The sequence below is a fragment of the Limanda limanda genome, chromosome 19 (genome assembly GCF_963576545.1).
Source record: "Limanda limanda chromosome 19, fLimLim1.1, whole genome shotgun sequence".
NCBI lineage: Eukaryota > Metazoa > Chordata > Actinopteri > Pleuronectiformes > Pleuronectidae > Limanda > Limanda limanda.
Window position 1 is genome coordinate 15604726 of NC_083654.1, and position 15732 is coordinate 15620457.

Genomic DNA, 15732 nt, shown 5'->3' on the forward strand with positions numbered 1-15732 from the left:
CACACACACACACACACTGACAGCACGCACACTAGCAACACTTACAACCTCACAACACACCCTCCTCCAGCCACTGAACATTTGAACATTTGCACTGGACTGTTATTTATATATTTTTTTTTTACTACTGTATTATCCCACCTATAGTGTATTCATATTTATTTATATATTTATCTTGCTCATATTGTATTTGTCGTTCTTATATCATACAATTCCTCTTAATACTGTTCATATTCCATATATATTTCTTACTGTACTTCTTATTTATTTACATATTTGACTTTAAATATGCACAATACTCTGCACTTATACTGCCTTTTTTTTAACTTCTGGTTAGATGCTAAACTGGATTTCGTTGTATAAGTACTTGTAATGTGCAATGACAATAAAGTTGAAGCTAATCTAATCTAATCACACACAACACACACACACACTTCATTCAAGCACAAGATATTGTGTCCTTGTGCGTTTTATCAAACAAAAATACTGTAAATGTTTACAACTAATTCCTTGGGAAACATTGTGATCTCCGTTAGAATTTAAAATTATATTAAGGAGGTGTGAAATAGTTCGGACTGACTTTTAATCACTGGCAGGTCGGGGTGTAATGATTCAAGCAATATTTAAGTTAACTTTTTTTCTAGAGGAGGTGGATTTGTATGTGCTGCAAGAATATGTAGTCTGATATATATTAAGTTACAAATTATATTATTTTAAGTGCTACTATATATTATAGGTGTGATATATGAAGGATGATTAAAAAGTACAATTACATTCTGAACTCAGAGGAATGACCTTATGGAATAGTATTAAATTAAAAGTGAGTTAAATAGTTAAACAAACTTTAGTGGAGATGGAAATGATTTCACAACTGAAACTTATAATTTATACATTTTAATTAAAGAGATTGTATAAAACTTCAGCATTTATTGGTTTGTCGCACAAAGCACCGGAAACAAACAGTGGTCTCTTGGAAACAAAAATATACAATAACAGACAAGTATTGAAATTTTGATTAAAGAATATCAGCTCAATTGCACAAATGCAAACATAGTTTTGGTTCTTATATATATATTTACGTTATAATATAATAAATCTTTTTTGGTTGGTCCACAGCTGAGAGTAAACCCAGAGGAAGTTCTCTCTCCGTTGGTCCATGTTCAGGTGGACTTGACTTTGCACTGACTGAGCACATCCTCCATCTTCCTCTGGATGTCCTCCACCCTCTTCGCCCACTTCTCCCGCACCTCGTCTTCATCGTCCTCTGTAACAGCTGTGTAGGCCATGAGCGAGATGAGGCCCATGTGGAACAGGTGGGTGATGTGCGAGCAGCGGCGCTCCATGATCTCCAGGTCCCCGTCGCAGCTGTCCAGGTACACCTTCAGCAGGGTTCTTCCAAACAGCGTCTTGGTCCCCATCACGCCCCGGTAGTACACGTCCAGGCTCATGTCGCTCTTGTCTCTCTCGTAAATCTTCTCGAAGTTCTTCATGTGGCGCTGGGTGTTGTCCGGATCCTTCTTCATGAGCGCCACCATGCTGTTGAAGGCGTTGTACTGGTGCTTGATGTACTCCTCGTACTTGCCGTAGGTTTCGTTCACCTCGTCGATTCGGATCTGCCTCAGGCATTGCTGGTTCTTCTGTGAAATGGTCTCGAGCTTGGTGTGGACCTCCTTGAAGTCCTTGTCCAGAGCGTGGGCCTCCTCGTCCACCAGGCCCTTGCGAGCCACCCCGACCAGGGAGGAGACGATGCCGAAGATGGGGTCTATGGAGGAGGCGAAGGAGGACACCTTCTCCACACAGCACAGCACCTTCGCTACCGTTTGCTTGATTTGTGCCGCGTCAGCCATCACTGGAGCTTTTCTTCTGCCTCTTTAGGATCCACAAAGTGAGTCTGGAGGCTGGAGAGGTAAAAGGTAAAAGTCAACCACATCAGTAATCAACTATAACTCCTCTTCTCGCTTAACATCATATTCGGTTGCTATGCCTGCAGCCCACATGTCACCAGCTGCTGCATGTGCGCCATATTGTTAAAGGTGTCATCTTTCACGCTCATGGGACAACACAATGTGGGTTTGTGTTGCCTGGACACACACGTGTGAGTGGAGGAAGGACTGGAAGGAATTCATAGTTTTATTACTGATGAAATCTGTAAAAATATTTTTAAAAAGGCAGAAAATAGAAATATATATAAATCAACATATTTATTATGCAAGAATTACTTAAATTAATCAGTGATCAAAATTGGTGCCTGTTCATTTTAAACTAACAATTAAGTAGCACTTAAATGGCACTTACTTATAGCACTTTGTAGTTTTGCTTTATTTTTGAAGAAAGTGTACTTTCTTGATTCTTGTTGGGATTGAATGCACTTATTGTAAGTCGCTTTGGATAAAAGTGTCAGCTTAATGAAATGTAATGTAATGTAATGTGGAATAAACCTGTTTTTGTTCCTCCACAATAACTTCCGAGGAACTAAGGTGCAGTATTCCGGCTGACCATCTTAATATGAATTAATTCCAGTTCATGCTTCTCATAGTTGGGGCATTAATCATCCTCCTCAATGCTGCTCTGCAGGAAAAATAACTTAGGAACAACAGCGGGTGTGACTGGTTTCGAAGTAACACCAGAAAGACTGGAAATCAAGGAATGGTGACAGGTTGAGATCTTCATTCAATCCTCTTCTCCAGTTTCAATAACCTCCGGCAGCTGTTTGGTGCCTTGACCTTTAACTTACAGGATCTGCTGCCGGTTTGTTTTCAAGCTTCTTTCCCCTCATTTCCTGATTTCCAACACACACACACACACACCCACACAGACACACACACATGAATCCACCACCCAGTCTTTCAGTTTCATTTCATCCTTCCCAGCTGACTCGGTTGTTACCCAGAATCCCCATCACCCATCAGATCAGAGATTACAGCAGATGTTTACTCACCAGAGATAAAAGTGTTGGTTCTCTCTCTCTCTTTCTCTCTCTCTCTCTCTCTCTCTCTCTCTCTACAGCAGCCGTCTGACTTTGCTCTCCACCATTTCGAAGCACAGCCCCTTCCTGCCAAGTGAGGGAGTGACCATAAAGGAAGTGACTCTGCACCCTGTGCTGATTGGATGAGAGGCAGTTCCTCCACATGCACCGCAGCTTCATGCTCAAACAACCACTGACACTGAATGACAGGGCATCCTCTCCATTGTGTTGTTTTTAATTACAGGTCCACACACCTCACCAAACCTGCATCAGTGACACACACCACAGTAAAGATCTGAAAATAAAGAATCACCAGGAAACAAATAAAATAATGTCCGTTTTATTTATGTCTGAGTATCGGTGACATTGCTGTGGATTTATTTTTTCAATCAGAATTAGTAAACACATCAAAGACTGATATATATAGAATAGGCTTATACAGAGAATAAGGATGTGAAGGATAAATATGAATTTACTTACATTTATCAATTAATACCAAAGTAAGCAGAAGCTATTTAAAATATAAATTGAAGTATTGGGCTACTAATGTGCTTCAATTACATGAAGGTATTTTTGGTGATTAATGTATTAAATTAACTGGTGAATAAATGAGAATATGTTCTTTATTTTATTACATTTATTTTTCCTCCACCATTATGATGCACGTCTCCTGCATCTCGCCCTCCTCCTCCACGATAACAGCTCCGGATGTCTCAAACATGAGAATACGAGGTAAGTTAATTTTAAGACCATACAGTACTTGAAACTCTATGTATTACATGAAGATTTCGTACTTTGGCACCATCTACTGGTAATATGCAGAATTACACTGTGGCAGACATGCTCCTCCCCCTCAGCCTCTTGTTGCCTGTTCCAGTGATGAAGGGGATGGAGGAGTATACGTACACATGTCAGCCATAAAGTACTTCTCTTGATTGCACTTCCCTTTTTAAGGTAACTGTTTCCCCACTTACTTAACATTACAATACAATTTTACATCGACCTCACAAGAGACTTCAAAGATACTTCACCCCACACAATTATTGTGTTAACTGTCAATGTCATAAACAGCATTGTTTGCACTGACAACAGCCTGAGACACACTGAGGAACATTTACCATAAAGATTTTAAACGCTGAATTGGTTTTATAAAACTTTGATTTCCTGGGTTTCACCTGAATTCACCTGACCTGATTATTATTACTATCTTAAAGTATTCAAGGAATTTCTCTTCTATACACTGTGGGTATTCTAACTGTATTTACAGCTAAACAAATACTATTCATCAGGACAAGGTCAAGGCTGTTGTGTAATGTTTGATTTCCTACATAGTGATATGAGACAGGATGGGAAAACATCTGCAAATTTTCCCAAGATCCCCCCACCCTCTCTCTCGCTCTCTGTCCCTCTCTCTCTCCTTCTTACACACACATGCTAATAACTGACAAAGTTTTTACTTACTTTTTTATTAAATTGAAAAAATATGCAATTACAAACAGATACATTTACACAAAATATCTAAATAATAAAAATAAAAACTTCACATCATACAGTACATATAAAAATATAAAAAACACTAGATTGTTAAAGATGAAACAAACTAGTGGCACAAAACTATGTGACTCATTCCTCCAGTTTGTCTGTGGAGGTGGTTGGAGGTGAACTTGTGTTTCTTCTTCTTTGTCTTTTTGGAAAAGTTGCTCTGAAGCCAGAATGTACTCGTCCTTCTTTTACTTACTATTCTCTGTGTGTCTCTGTTATATTGTCCATCTTCTATTGGTTAAACTGAGGGCAAACAAAGTCAAAAACAAAATTCTTAAAATATTGTGTTATATGCAAAAATATGTCTAGACCTTTCTTTTGTCACACTTTTCTCCATTTGGATTATTACACTCTCTTTGATATATTAGCTCACTGATACCTTATCAATATTCTGTCAACTTTCACTAGCTGATAAGCAACACGGTGGGAAATCACTCAGCTGCAACTAATGTGTATTGAACTCCCATTACTGTGAGAAATCTGGATTTTGACAGAGTCACTCTGATTAGAAACACATTTTGTGTTTTAAAATCCTTTTTGCCTCCATTGTCTGAACTGGCTGTTACAGATAGTGTGACAGAGATGTCACCAAAGGTCACAAAAGGTCACAAAAAGTCGACTAAAACCACTGAGTCAGTCCATTACGCAACGTGTTTCTGACCCACGATAAATGAGGGACGTGACCAGATGAATACCCCTCACACACAAACACACCCCTCCACTTGCACCCCAGCTGAGCTCCTCTATGGTATTTCCCACAATAACATCCCGGGTCGACACATTGACTCTGTCCTTTTGCCTCTGACCCTTACACTCCTCTCTCCCTCTCTGTCCCTCTCTCTGCCCGTCACCCTCCAGGCAGCCGGACCAGTCGGAGGATAAACGCCTCCAGATTTCAGGTAAGAAACCGGTGCAGACGAGAGCAGCACAGAAACACGTCAGCAGGTTTGGCACGGGAGCAGTGGTTGGTTTGGTTCTGTTTCGGGATTAGAAAGCTTTAATCCTGCCATTGAATTTGCCTGGAGGGGAGAGCGAGCTCAGCCTGGACTGGGATCAAATTATTTCCACTCTTTGTTGTTGTGGTTCATTCTATTATAGAGAAAATAAAGGCATATTTAAGAGCATTTTAATTTACATATTAACCTGGCTTTATGTGTGCACTCCAAGTAGCTAGCGTCTTGTCAAAATCTGTCCATTTATTTATCTATTGCATGTGTGTAGGTCCCCAAACTAAGTAAATGTTACCACCATGTTCCTGAGGTTCTGTGTGTGGCTGCTGGTGCTGCCATGACACTTACTCACCTAATTAATTAAATGTTGACTGCAAAGAAAATGACTTCGTTCCCTGGAGCTTGAGATGGGGTTGGGGGAATATTGCACCATGCACTTTGACCGGGTACATGCACTTTAATAATTGCACAGGCGTTTGTAAGCAGTTGCCCTTTATTGGATTTGCAGAGTTTGCACATGGCATATTTGCACACTTAAAAACAGTTCATCTTTATTGATTGGTGATACATTTATTGTCCTTTTTAAATCTGTGCTGGTAGGTTCTGTGATGGCCACATGGTTCCACCTGCAAAAGAGGGACATGAGAGTTAATGTGCATTTGTGGTAACTGAACGCTAAGATGAGATGTGGCTAATATCATATGTTGTGCAATAGTGTGTGTTAGTATATTGGGAAGGGTAAAGTGTGTGTTTGACAAGCACCATATTTATAGTTCCGGGGGCATCCAGGTGGTGATTAGTGTGGGTGTGGGAAGATTAGTGTATGTGATTATTGTAATGTGCTGGAATTGGGTATGAGGGGGTGTTTGTAAATAAATGTGTGTGGGTGTGTGTAAATAGGAGAATGGTGGGTATAATGATAAAAGAAAAGTGTTGTTAAAAGGAGAGCATGTCAGCATGGGGAATGGTTTCTCCCTCCTTAACTAGGTATCCTATATAAGGGCCATTTTGTTATCAGTGGGGAGAGTGTTTTCCCGTGGGGTTGCTGCATGAGGTGGAGGACGTGTGCCATGTTGCCTGAGAGACCACAATAAACCCGTCTGTGACACGCAACTATCCTGCCTTGGTCTTCTTTTGCTGTACGGTCCAGCCGTAAGTGTGGTCGTCCTAACATTGACCTCAGTTGTATTATTCTTGTCTATACCTCTATTGATCATAGCTGTTATCACCTCAGAGGAATCAATCTGAGCAACATGAGAGGACGTCCTCTGAAGATGGTCCCAGAGCTGATCGTCCTGCTGGGGTGAGTGAGATCCTGCCATACTGATTCCTAATGTTAAACATTCTCATGTTAAAGTATTTCATTGAATTTAGAACAACTTCGATCAATAAATAGACTCATGATTTAAAGGAAAAAGAAGAATAAACATTGTTGATCACAAAAGAGATCACTATCAAAGGTTATATGCATAAAATATACAAAAATGTCTGAAAAACACAATGTAGTGAAGCTGCAATTGCCCATGAAATGCATATTAAAAAATATTTGCCAATAAGTCTTTTTTTTAATCAGACAAAAACATATTTATTTCTGTTATCATTCATCATAGTTATTAAAAAATACTAAACAATATAACCCTATTACACCATACATTATATTTCAGGGTCATTGCTTTGAGTTATGGTGCCAAACAGAGACCTGATTATGACGACACACCCAACCCGGAGTTCCTCAACCCGTCCTGGATGGCCAGTATCCCCGATGATCAGCCGCTGTCTGAGGTCACCATGCCTGGGACCCACAACACCATGGCCCTGTTCGGGGGGGTGTACGCTGAGTGTCAGACCTGGAGCCTGGCCTCTCAGCTCCAAGCAGGCGTCCGCTTCCTGGACGTCCGTGTGCTCCATGCCAAGGGGAACCTCACCATCCATCACGGGGTGTCCTACCAGCGGGCCCACTTCGGTCATGTGCTGGAGGGTGTAGCTGACTTCCTGCAAGAGTTTCCCAGCGAGACTGTGCTGATGCGTTTAAAGGAGGAGTACAGTGTGACGAATGACATCTATGGGGCTGTGGTAGACTACATCCACCGCTACGCTCACTGGGACCTGCTGTGGCACAGCCGGCTGGTGCCCACCATGGGAGAGGCCCGAGGGAAGCTCATCATCCTGCAAGACTTCTCTGGGCCAGATCTGGGGATGCGCTATGGATCCCTCGACATAGCAGACAGGTGGAAGGTATGAAAAGTTATGATTATTTTTCAGAATTGACTTGATTAGCTTTTTTAGATAATGCTTTTTATTGACCTTTCCAACCCTTAGACGACACAAGTACCTCAACATAGCTCCCACTGTACCACCACCCACAATACACTGTGTATGAGATTGTAAGAGACTATTATATAATCCTTTGGTAATTCGAAGTCTGCGGTTTTCCGTGCAGGTTCCTACACTGGCGCACGTGGAGGAGAAGTGGCAAAGCGTCTATGACCACCTGGAGGCTGCGCCCACAGGAAACCATGCCCAGATCTTTCTCACATTCAGCAGTGGAGCTGGAGTGTTTGCTTTCCCCAGAGCCGTCGCTCAGCGCGTCAACGCACAGCTGTACGACTACCTGAGCGCCAAGACCGACCTCAACCAGCGCCTGGGGATCATATGCATGGACTTCCCTGCTGCTCCCATGATTCAAATGATCATTGACTTCCAACTTAAAGAGGTGACAAAGAGGAGGCCGAACTTGAGTCCAGTTCTTAGCAAGCGAAGTCTGAAATATCTAATTCCTCCACAGTGGAAGAAGATGAGGAAACAAAATGTTTGAGCCAAAATGTAATATAGGGCACAGTAGATCACATCCAGTAGATCCATCACTATGTATAATCTAAACACGATTTAGATTATACTTCGGATAAAACTTGTCATTGTGTCATTCAGCAAAGATACTGGAAACAAAATAAAGTCACATAAATGGCATCATGTGGAGAAATTGAGCAGAAATAAACTGTGGAACCAGATAATGTGTATTATTTTTTCACAATTCTTGTTCACTGCAGCAGCCATGTTTCACTGTCCCTGCTGCAGAGATGCCAGTCGGCTCTAACGTCTTATTCCAGGTCATCGGTCTTCATGTGTCTGAGACCAGGGGAACAGCTTCGGTGACAAACCATCTTCAACTGTCACACACGCTTTGCTCCACTTGAGCCTCAATCTAACTGAAACAGAAAACTAACCTCTTTACTGCTTAGGTTCACTCTGAAAAACATTAAATAGCTTGCTCAACATTTGAAAAAAGACTCTTTAACTAGTGTTGACGTGTATTAGGGAGGGCCTCGGTGCATAAGAAAATTATATAAATATGTTTGTGACCTCAGGGGGAATCGTGCACAACCTGAACTATTACCTCATCAGTTCCCACTTGGTCTTGCTCCGGCTGCTACACTGAAAAAATTAGAGGAAAAAGTTTGTGATGATTACACCCTGAGTGTTTCGTGCCACACTGAAGAGAACTGTTAATACATGAATTCCTCACTGTGCAATCTAGCTGGTGAACCATAGAGTCTGGCCACATCTCACGTGTGGTTTGTGGTTTAATATGCATGTTGCTCGCAGCTCGTTTTTATCAGATGACAGTGACACATTCTATCAGCAGTTCCTCCTCAGAGATGATTTGCGAAACAGTTGTCGAAATGCTTTAGCTTGAACCGTCGTGTCTTAACATCCTGCCCAGTGTCAACTCTGATGCCGACCGGTGCATCGTTCTACATTTAGTGAAAACTGGAAGAAGAGAAAAGGCTTTAAAGTGTCTCCACTCACAGCTGAACAGGTAGGAGCATGACACTGCTGCTGCTGCAGATCCTCTCCTTGGTGTTAAACGACTTAATTTATATCTCCTCTTTCTCTACAGCAAAGATGATTGGGTATCCAGAAGATGACTTTGTTCCCGCAAATCCTGTGTTGATTTCAGCACTTGGTTAGAGTCCTGTCCTCCATCACATTCACTTCCTTTCACATTGTTTTATTTGTTCTACCGTCCTGCTAACTCTCTGTCTCTCTTGCAGTTGTGGTGAATATTATTTGGTGGATGGTTATGATTGCAGGCATTGGACTGGGTAGGTGTTTTTAATGTTGTTATTTTGAAAGAAGGTGCGTCTTGTTCTTTTGTTGAAATTTCAATAATCTTGTTTTTCTGCAGGAGCCACACATCTGCAAGGTTGTCCAGTACAACCCGGGATTCCCGTCTTCCTGATCGCGCTGGGAGCGGCCACCCTCCTCTCTCTTTGTCTGACCTACTTCAGGAGCGGCAGGAGCGGCAGGAGGGAAGGCACACTCGCCCTCCTGAGTTTGATTTTCATGGGTTTCATGTACATCTTCAGTTTCTTCTGGTTCATTGCAGGTGGGAGAAAAAATGTGAGACAGAGGTTTCAATTTTTATGCTTTTTAATGATGGTTAAAACACCAAAAACTATGTCTCAAATCTTTGTTTTCAATATTTTTCTCGAAAACATGAAGTATTTGTGACTAAATTGGTGACAACCACTGTTAAAGGCCCCTGAAAACGCATGATTCTTTATCTTCTTGTTACTATAAGATGGAATTTTACATGAGATAATTCCTGTATTTACCTTATTTTCTGTGCTCCTATCACTTGATTTAAATGAGCGCTGCTTTTTTTATATAAATATGTTCATTAGATGTTGATTTCCAGAGGAATTTCCTTGAAACAACTATTTAATCTTCATGAAACACAAATAGAATCAAAGAAATCAGAAGAATTCTAAGAAAACAATTGTAAACTACACTGCATCATAGTATTGACACGTTGGAGATGTGTTCACCCCTAACAAAAATCGAATAATAATCCAGACTGTTGTAGCGATGTCAGAAAAAACGTGTTCATGTAAAACTAAAAAAAGCTGAATGAGAAAGAAGTTTTTCATGGTTGCGATTTGATGTTGATTCAACTCAACAAAGGAACTTGAAATTGATGTCAGAGGTTGTGCCGTCTGTTCCCTGCAGGCACCTCCTGGGTTTACTCGATCTACCCTCCCAGCTACACACCAGGAGAAGCCCTGTACTGCCACAAGACAACCTTCCAGTATGCGTTTGCTGTCACCACCCTCACGTGGGTCTTTCTGATGATCATATTGGTCATCAGCTGTTGCTTCGCTGTACTGACCTGCTGCAGGACTGTGAGGGCCAGACGCCATTTGATACCCAACCGCAACACGTTCTATGGCACAACAACCAAACTTGAGGAAACCACAGCTGGTGATGTGTGAATTGAACCCAGGTTTGTGTAGTTAAACTTTGCCCAAATTTGGACAGTAATCACACAGATTCTGCTCTGCACCCTCTCTCATGTGTGTGTGTGTGTGTGTGTGTGTGTGTGTGTGTGTGTGTGTGTGTGTGTGTGTGTGTGTGTGTGTGGGTGTATTTTCAAAGGTATGAATATTTCACAACATTAAGACACATGTTGTTTTTCTGTTACAGCTCACGTGGCAGCTCTGTTTTGTCAGATGTAAGAGCTGCAGAAACATCACTCTTACACAACGGCATTGTCACATCGCATCTCCCGTCAGACAGGAAACATTTGAACCAGCACAGGATGAAATGTTATATAATCTATTGGCAGCTAATATCAATCCAGTATTGTGATGAAACCTAAATGGTCTGAGGTTTTATATTGTTAACCACTGTGTGAGAGATTGTTCTTTCATTGAATGAATTGAAAATTAAAGATTTGTATGCTCTTTGCATCATTGATGTGTGTATCATTGAATATTCTTTATCCCATTAATATCTTACATGAATCCTGTGTAGGCTACTAGTAAACATGTAAGGATTCTCTGCTCATTGCCGCCAGTAGTTATTTGAAATGAGTTGAGGTAGATGATTTTTGAATAAATAAATGCTGGCAGTCATGTACAAAACAGTATTTATGAGTGGGAAGAATTTTTCTCTATCTATCTATATTTATCTATCTATCTATCTATCTATCTATCTATCTATCTATCTATCTATCTATCTATCTATCTATCTATCTATCTATCTATCTATCTATCTATCTATCTATCTATCTATCTATCTATCTATCTATCTATCTTCTGTCTGTCTGTCTGTCTGTCTGTCTGTCTGTCTGTCTGTCTGTCTGTCTGTCTGTCTGTCTGTCTGTCTGTCTGTCTGTCTGTCTGTCTGTCTGTCTGTCTGTCTGTCTCACTATCTATCTATCTATCTATCTGTCCGTCCGTCCGTCCGTCCGTCCGTCCGTCCGTCCGTCCGTCCGTCCGTCCGTCCGTCCGTCCATCCATCCATCCATCCATCCATCCATCCATCCATCCATCCATCCATCCATCCATCCATCCATCCATCCATCCATCCATCCATCCATCCATCCATCTATCTATCTATCTATCTATCTATCTATCTATCTATCTATCTATCTATCTATCTATCTATCTATCTATCTATCCATCCATCCATCCATCCATCCGTTTGTCTGTCTGTCTGTCTATCCATCCATCCATCCTATTCCAAAGTGGTGACTTAAATTCCAGGCTTTGTTCGGGGCAGCTATTGTAGGTGCCTGGGGTCCTTCGACGTCACTAGAAAGCGACGCTGGTTGGCTTCAGCGTGTTTTCTGCGGTCACTCTGTCGAACTGAAGGATTTACTAAACACACAGAGACGATATTGAACCTTGTGGTGACTCGTGTGTATAAAGAGGATTTATCTCCTTGCTGAGGGACCATGTGGAGCTCAGGCCGCCGGTTGCTCCACGATGTGCTCACTGCTTCTGTCCGGAGCTTCTCTCTGACTCCTGCTCAGGTCAGTGCCTGTAAACCTGCTCTGACCCACAACCTGTCCGTGTAACACAACAGTACAACTACACCTGGCTGTCAATATTAGGTTGTTTGTTTTGTGTTTTTCACGATAAGCTTGGTCTCATAACAAAACCCGTCTTATTATTATTAGACAAGTCCAATTATATTTACTATTATTATTATATACTGTTGCTGCCATTATTACTATATACTGCTATTATATTGGTATAATTACTTTCATATATAAATATATATTGTGTTATATTATATACTATATATACTGTACTATTTTTATATACTGTCTAACAATAACATTACCATCATATCATCAGTACTATTATTACCATCATCTTGCCACTGCACCTTATCTACCTATTTATCTTGTGTTTCTGTTTTTATTCTTTCTACCTCAATATTTTTTATTTGATTCTATTTTGTTGTTTTTTTATTGTATTCAAATATACCGGCTGCTATGACGACTTAATTTCCCTTCGGGGATGAATAAAGTAATCTATCTATCTATCTATCTATCTATCAATTAAACCCAATGCAGAGATCCTACAAAGACTATTATAATCTTTTTAAGTATCCTTGTCAGTTTTCCATCTGTGTTTTTTTGCATTCTCACCATGTGTATCAGCTTTTCCATCAAGTAGATTTCCTCCATCGTCAGTGAACATTTCCACTTTATTTCAGGGTCTTTTCGTGTCAAATCCTAATTCGGATCTTTTAGAAACATTTGGGTTCCATTGGTTCTTCAAATCACCAAACCTCAATAGGATCTGAGACGTTTCTGCCCAAAACTGTGATAATGACACAATCAACCTACTATGTGTGGGGCTGTTTGTAAAATAGCTTGAAGCTTTGCACTCTCTTAAAAATAAGTATTTCACCTGGACACGACAAAAGACTTGAAAGTTTGTGACATCGTTTTCTGGTGCCTGATGTTTCCACAGAACACCGTTGTGGTGGAGCGATGGTGGAAGGTCCCCTTGTCTAAAGTAGGCAGCCCCCCCAGGCTCAACCCTCGAAGGCACAGAGTCTACAAGGTAGTTGAAGACACCAAGAACGCTCCCAAGGAGAAAATGGAGCTCATTCTGACTCAGACTGTACCAAGTGAGTATCTTCAGAGCATTTAACTGATCAATGAACTTCAGCATTGTTGGGGACTTAGTTTCTGCTTCATAGGAAGCATTAAAATATGCTTAAAGGTTAATAACATCCCTATTTTCCTCTGTTTGCACCATTAACATGTCTTGTTTGTCCTGACAGAGCTCGGTGGAAGAGGAGACACTGTGTTTGTGAAAAAATCCATCGGCAGAAACAAGCTGCTGCCACAGGCTCTCGCAGTGTATTCATCACCTGAGAACAAACAGATGTTCGAGGAGGAGATAAGAGTATGTACTGCTATGATGTTGTTTCATTATCCCCATCGCGTTACACCTCCGAGTTAAGTTATTCATCACTATCACTTTCTTCTATCCACAGCTTCTGCGTGAGGGGAGACCAGAGGACAGAATTCAAACCCGCACTGGACAAATGGTGAGTTGTGTTTCACCCTTCAAAGACTTTCCTCCTCACAACCGGGCTCTTCTATCGCAGGCACAGGTGACTAACAAGTGAAAGTATCAACAGTGGTCGTTTTTTTAAACAAAGATTTTTTCTTACAGACGATAGAGTTCCTGAAACGCTCAAAGCTGCAGATTATCAAAATGCCCTCTGAGGCATTCCAGCTCACTAAAGAGGTCGTCTGCCGACAGTTTCTCAAGAAGGTATGTCGGTCTTTAATTTCTGCGTCCTCGTATTAACCCGTATGTCCCCTACGCTACCTTTTATAAGCATCTCTGTCATTGTCTTACTTTCTAAATACCTTTTTCTTAGCTGGGAGTTGTCGTGCCACCTCATACACTGAGTCTTCCATTTGAGCCAATCAAGGAGTTGGGCGACTATTGGTGTGAAGTGACGGTAAGAAATGCATGTAGCTCCAACCTCCAAGCTTTAATGATTAGTTTCAGAGTTAGGGTTATCACATTTATAATGCAGCTTGATAGAAAAAAAGCAAAACGCAACAGCCACATATAACTTTAGATTGTAACTTTTTCATATTAGTTACCTTGGAGTTTAACTACTTTTTCTCCCAACCAAGAAAGCTACTTTTTTGCCTCACTTGACAGCAGATGTTGCTGTTGTTCTGCCAGAAATCTCAATCTTAATATTTTGTATTATCTAGGTCAATGGAATAAACACTGTCCGTGTCCCGATGTCACTGCTGCCATATGAAGACCAATCTGCAACTTACCAGCGGCAGTTGAAGAGACAAAAGCAGCAGCAGCAGCAGCAGGAGGCGGCAGCCGCACAAGCTGCAGAGGCTGCTGAGGAAGATGAAGCTCTTGTGGAGGCAGTTTCTGAGGCAGCAGTGGAGGCTGAAGCTGTTAAAGACTCTGTGAGTCCAGTTAGTGAACATTCAGCTTCAGCAGAAGCTTCTGCTGCTCAGGAAACGACCTCGGATACACAGACAACTCAAGATACAACAGCACCGCCTAGTGACAGCCCCAAAAAAGACTAAAGGACTTAAAATGAAGATGTCCACGCAACTTCACTGGATTGTTTGTCTTTAACACACATGATACCTGCATAAAATGTTTCACATCAATTTGGGACCACTGCAAAAACAGTGAAAATAAAAGGTAATGTAGCCTGTGCCATCCTATGGGAAACTATCAAGGACTTTTTTCATAAAGGTTTACAATGAAAGGAAACTGCCGTGTTAAAGAACTCATGGAGAATTAAAAGTCCAACATGATTTAAGTACATGTTATCATGTTTAATGCCTGCATCAATGTGATTATATTAATAATTTAAAAATCTAGGGATAACCCACATGCATAGATAGCATCAGTGCTTAGAACTAAGAGGAAAAACGGTTATGAAAAACTTTTGCAAGCAAATCAAAAAACGTGTTTGTTTTCCAACATATTTATTTTTCTTTATATTTACAAGGTTGTTGATTCAGTGTACAAATAGGTAGTAGATGCATTCATCGTCACTGCTAATTTCCTCGGAATCCCCCATGAACTGTGAATAGAAGAAACATTTGAAAACATTACTTTTGAGCAAAAGTATGAAATTCTTTGAGGCAAAATAAATTATCCTGTTGATCTGTTATTACATTTCAAACTTTATGATATAATTTAGAAATGCTTCTCCTCAGGGAGAATCTTCTCTTTAGAGAAGCCAAAAGCTGAGTGAGTTCACAGACAAATTCCAAGATCTGAATAGAAACCAGCTCAGCAAATCTAAAGCTTTAAAATTAAAACTGAGCCAGATAGGTCTTAAAGGAAAATATCAAAAAATTTGGACAGAAAGACGATAACCAATATTTTGGTAGTACAATATGTCCAAGATACGCTGACCAAAAAGCCAATTTCAAATAATCCCTTGTAGGCCCTGATTTACGTATTA

At 40.8% G+C, this 15732-nt stretch overlaps 4 protein-coding genes across 7 annotated transcripts; 3 read left to right on the top strand and 1 right to left on the bottom strand.

Annotated features, from left to right (window-relative positions):
- Positions 1-923: 923 nt before the first annotated feature.
- Positions 924-3029, bottom strand: rpz2 (rapunzel 2). 2 transcript variants are annotated; one of them, XM_061092884.1, is made up of 2 exons: positions 2939-3029; positions 924-1898 (listed from the first exon to the last, which is right to left on the bottom strand). In XM_061092884.1, exon 2 carries the CDS (start codon positions 1845-1847, stop codon positions 1161-1163), a length of 687 nt encoding a protein of 228 aa, XP_060948867.1. In that variant the 5' UTR covers positions 1848-1898; positions 2939-3029; the 3' UTR covers positions 924-1160. The 2 variants fall into 2 exon arrangements, with proteins under 2 accessions (XP_060948867.1, XP_060948868.1); XM_061092885.1 differs by lacking the exon at positions 2939-3029 and adding an exon at positions 2735-2795.
- A 2181-nt stretch (positions 3030-5210) lies between these two features.
- Positions 5211-8455, top strand: si:dkey-266f7.9 (uncharacterized protein LOC100006223 homolog). 3 transcript variants are annotated; one of them, XM_061092878.1, is made up of 6 exons: positions 5211-5255; positions 5366-5406; positions 6445-6609; positions 6692-6760; positions 7122-7692; positions 7898-8455. In XM_061092878.1, the coding sequence occupies exons 4-6, from the start codon at positions 6711-6713 to the stop codon at positions 8270-8272; spliced, it is 996 nt and encodes a 331-aa protein (XP_060948861.1). In that variant the 5' UTR covers positions 5211-5255; positions 5366-5406; positions 6445-6609; positions 6692-6710; the 3' UTR covers positions 8273-8455. The 3 variants fall into 3 exon arrangements, with proteins under 3 accessions (XP_060948861.1, XP_060948860.1, XP_060948859.1); XM_061092877.1 differs by lacking the exon at positions 6445-6609 and having other exon boundaries at positions 6677-6760; XM_061092876.1 differs by lacking the exons at positions 5211-5255; positions 6445-6609 and having other exon boundaries at positions 5275-5406; positions 6677-6760.
- Positions 8456-9360: 905 nt separating this feature from the next.
- On the top strand, positions 9361-10730 carry LOC133026476 (transmembrane protein 272-like). Its single transcript, XM_061093371.1, has 4 exons — positions 9361-9421; positions 9510-9560; positions 9644-9844; positions 10468-10730. Exons 1-4 carry the CDS (start codon positions 9361-9363, stop codon positions 10728-10730), a joined length of 576 nt encoding a protein of 191 aa, XP_060949354.1.
- A 1334-nt stretch (positions 10731-12064) lies between these two features.
- On the top strand, positions 12065-15078 carry mrpl9 (mitochondrial ribosomal protein L9). Its single transcript, XM_061092879.1, has 7 exons — positions 12065-12274; positions 13227-13386; positions 13543-13667; positions 13759-13812; positions 13941-14042; positions 14152-14235; positions 14501-15078. The coding sequence occupies exons 1-7, from the start codon at positions 12197-12199 to the stop codon at positions 14834-14836; spliced, it is 939 nt and encodes a 312-aa protein (XP_060948862.1). The 5' UTR covers positions 12065-12196; the 3' UTR covers positions 14837-15078.
- Positions 15079-15732: the final 654 nt, after the last annotated feature.

Bases quoted from the DNA above. Each gene is read 5' to 3' on its own strand.
- rpz2 (XM_061092884.1), bottom strand. From the start codon at position 1,847: ATGGCTGACGCGGCACAAATCAAGCAAACGGTAGCGAAGGTGCTGTGC.
- si:dkey-266f7.9 (XM_061092878.1), top strand. From the start codon at position 6,711: ATGAGAGGACGTCCTCTGAAGATGGTCCCAGAGCTGATCGTCCTGCTG. The intron at 6,761-7,121 runs GTGAGTGAGATC...ATTATATTTCAG, and splicing joins GAGCTGATCGTCCTGCTGGG to GGTCATTGCTTTGAGTTATG. The intron at 7,693-7,897 runs GTATGAAAAGTT...TTTTCCGTGCAG, and splicing joins ACATAGCAGACAGGTGGAAG to GTTCCTACACTGGCGCACGT.
- LOC133026476 (XM_061093371.1), top strand. From the start codon at position 9,361: ATGATTGGGTATCCAGAAGATGACTTTGTTCCCGCAAATCCTGTGTTG. The intron at 9,561-9,643 runs GTAGGTGTTTTT...GTTTTTCTGCAG, and splicing joins GATTGCAGGCATTGGACTGG to GAGCCACACATCTGCAAGGT. The intron at 9,845-10,467 runs GTGGGAGAAAAA...TGTTCCCTGCAG, and splicing joins TTTCTTCTGGTTCATTGCAG to GCACCTCCTGGGTTTACTCG.
- mrpl9 (XM_061092879.1), top strand. From the start codon at position 12,197: ATGTGGAGCTCAGGCCGCCGGTTGCTCCACGATGTGCTCACTGCTTCT. The intron at 13,668-13,758 runs GTATGTACTGCT...TTCTATCCACAG, and splicing joins TGTTCGAGGAGGAGATAAGA to CTTCTGCGTGAGGGGAGACC. The intron at 14,236-14,500 runs GTAAGAAATGCA...TGTATTATCTAG, and splicing joins ACTATTGGTGTGAAGTGACG to GTCAATGGAATAAACACTGT.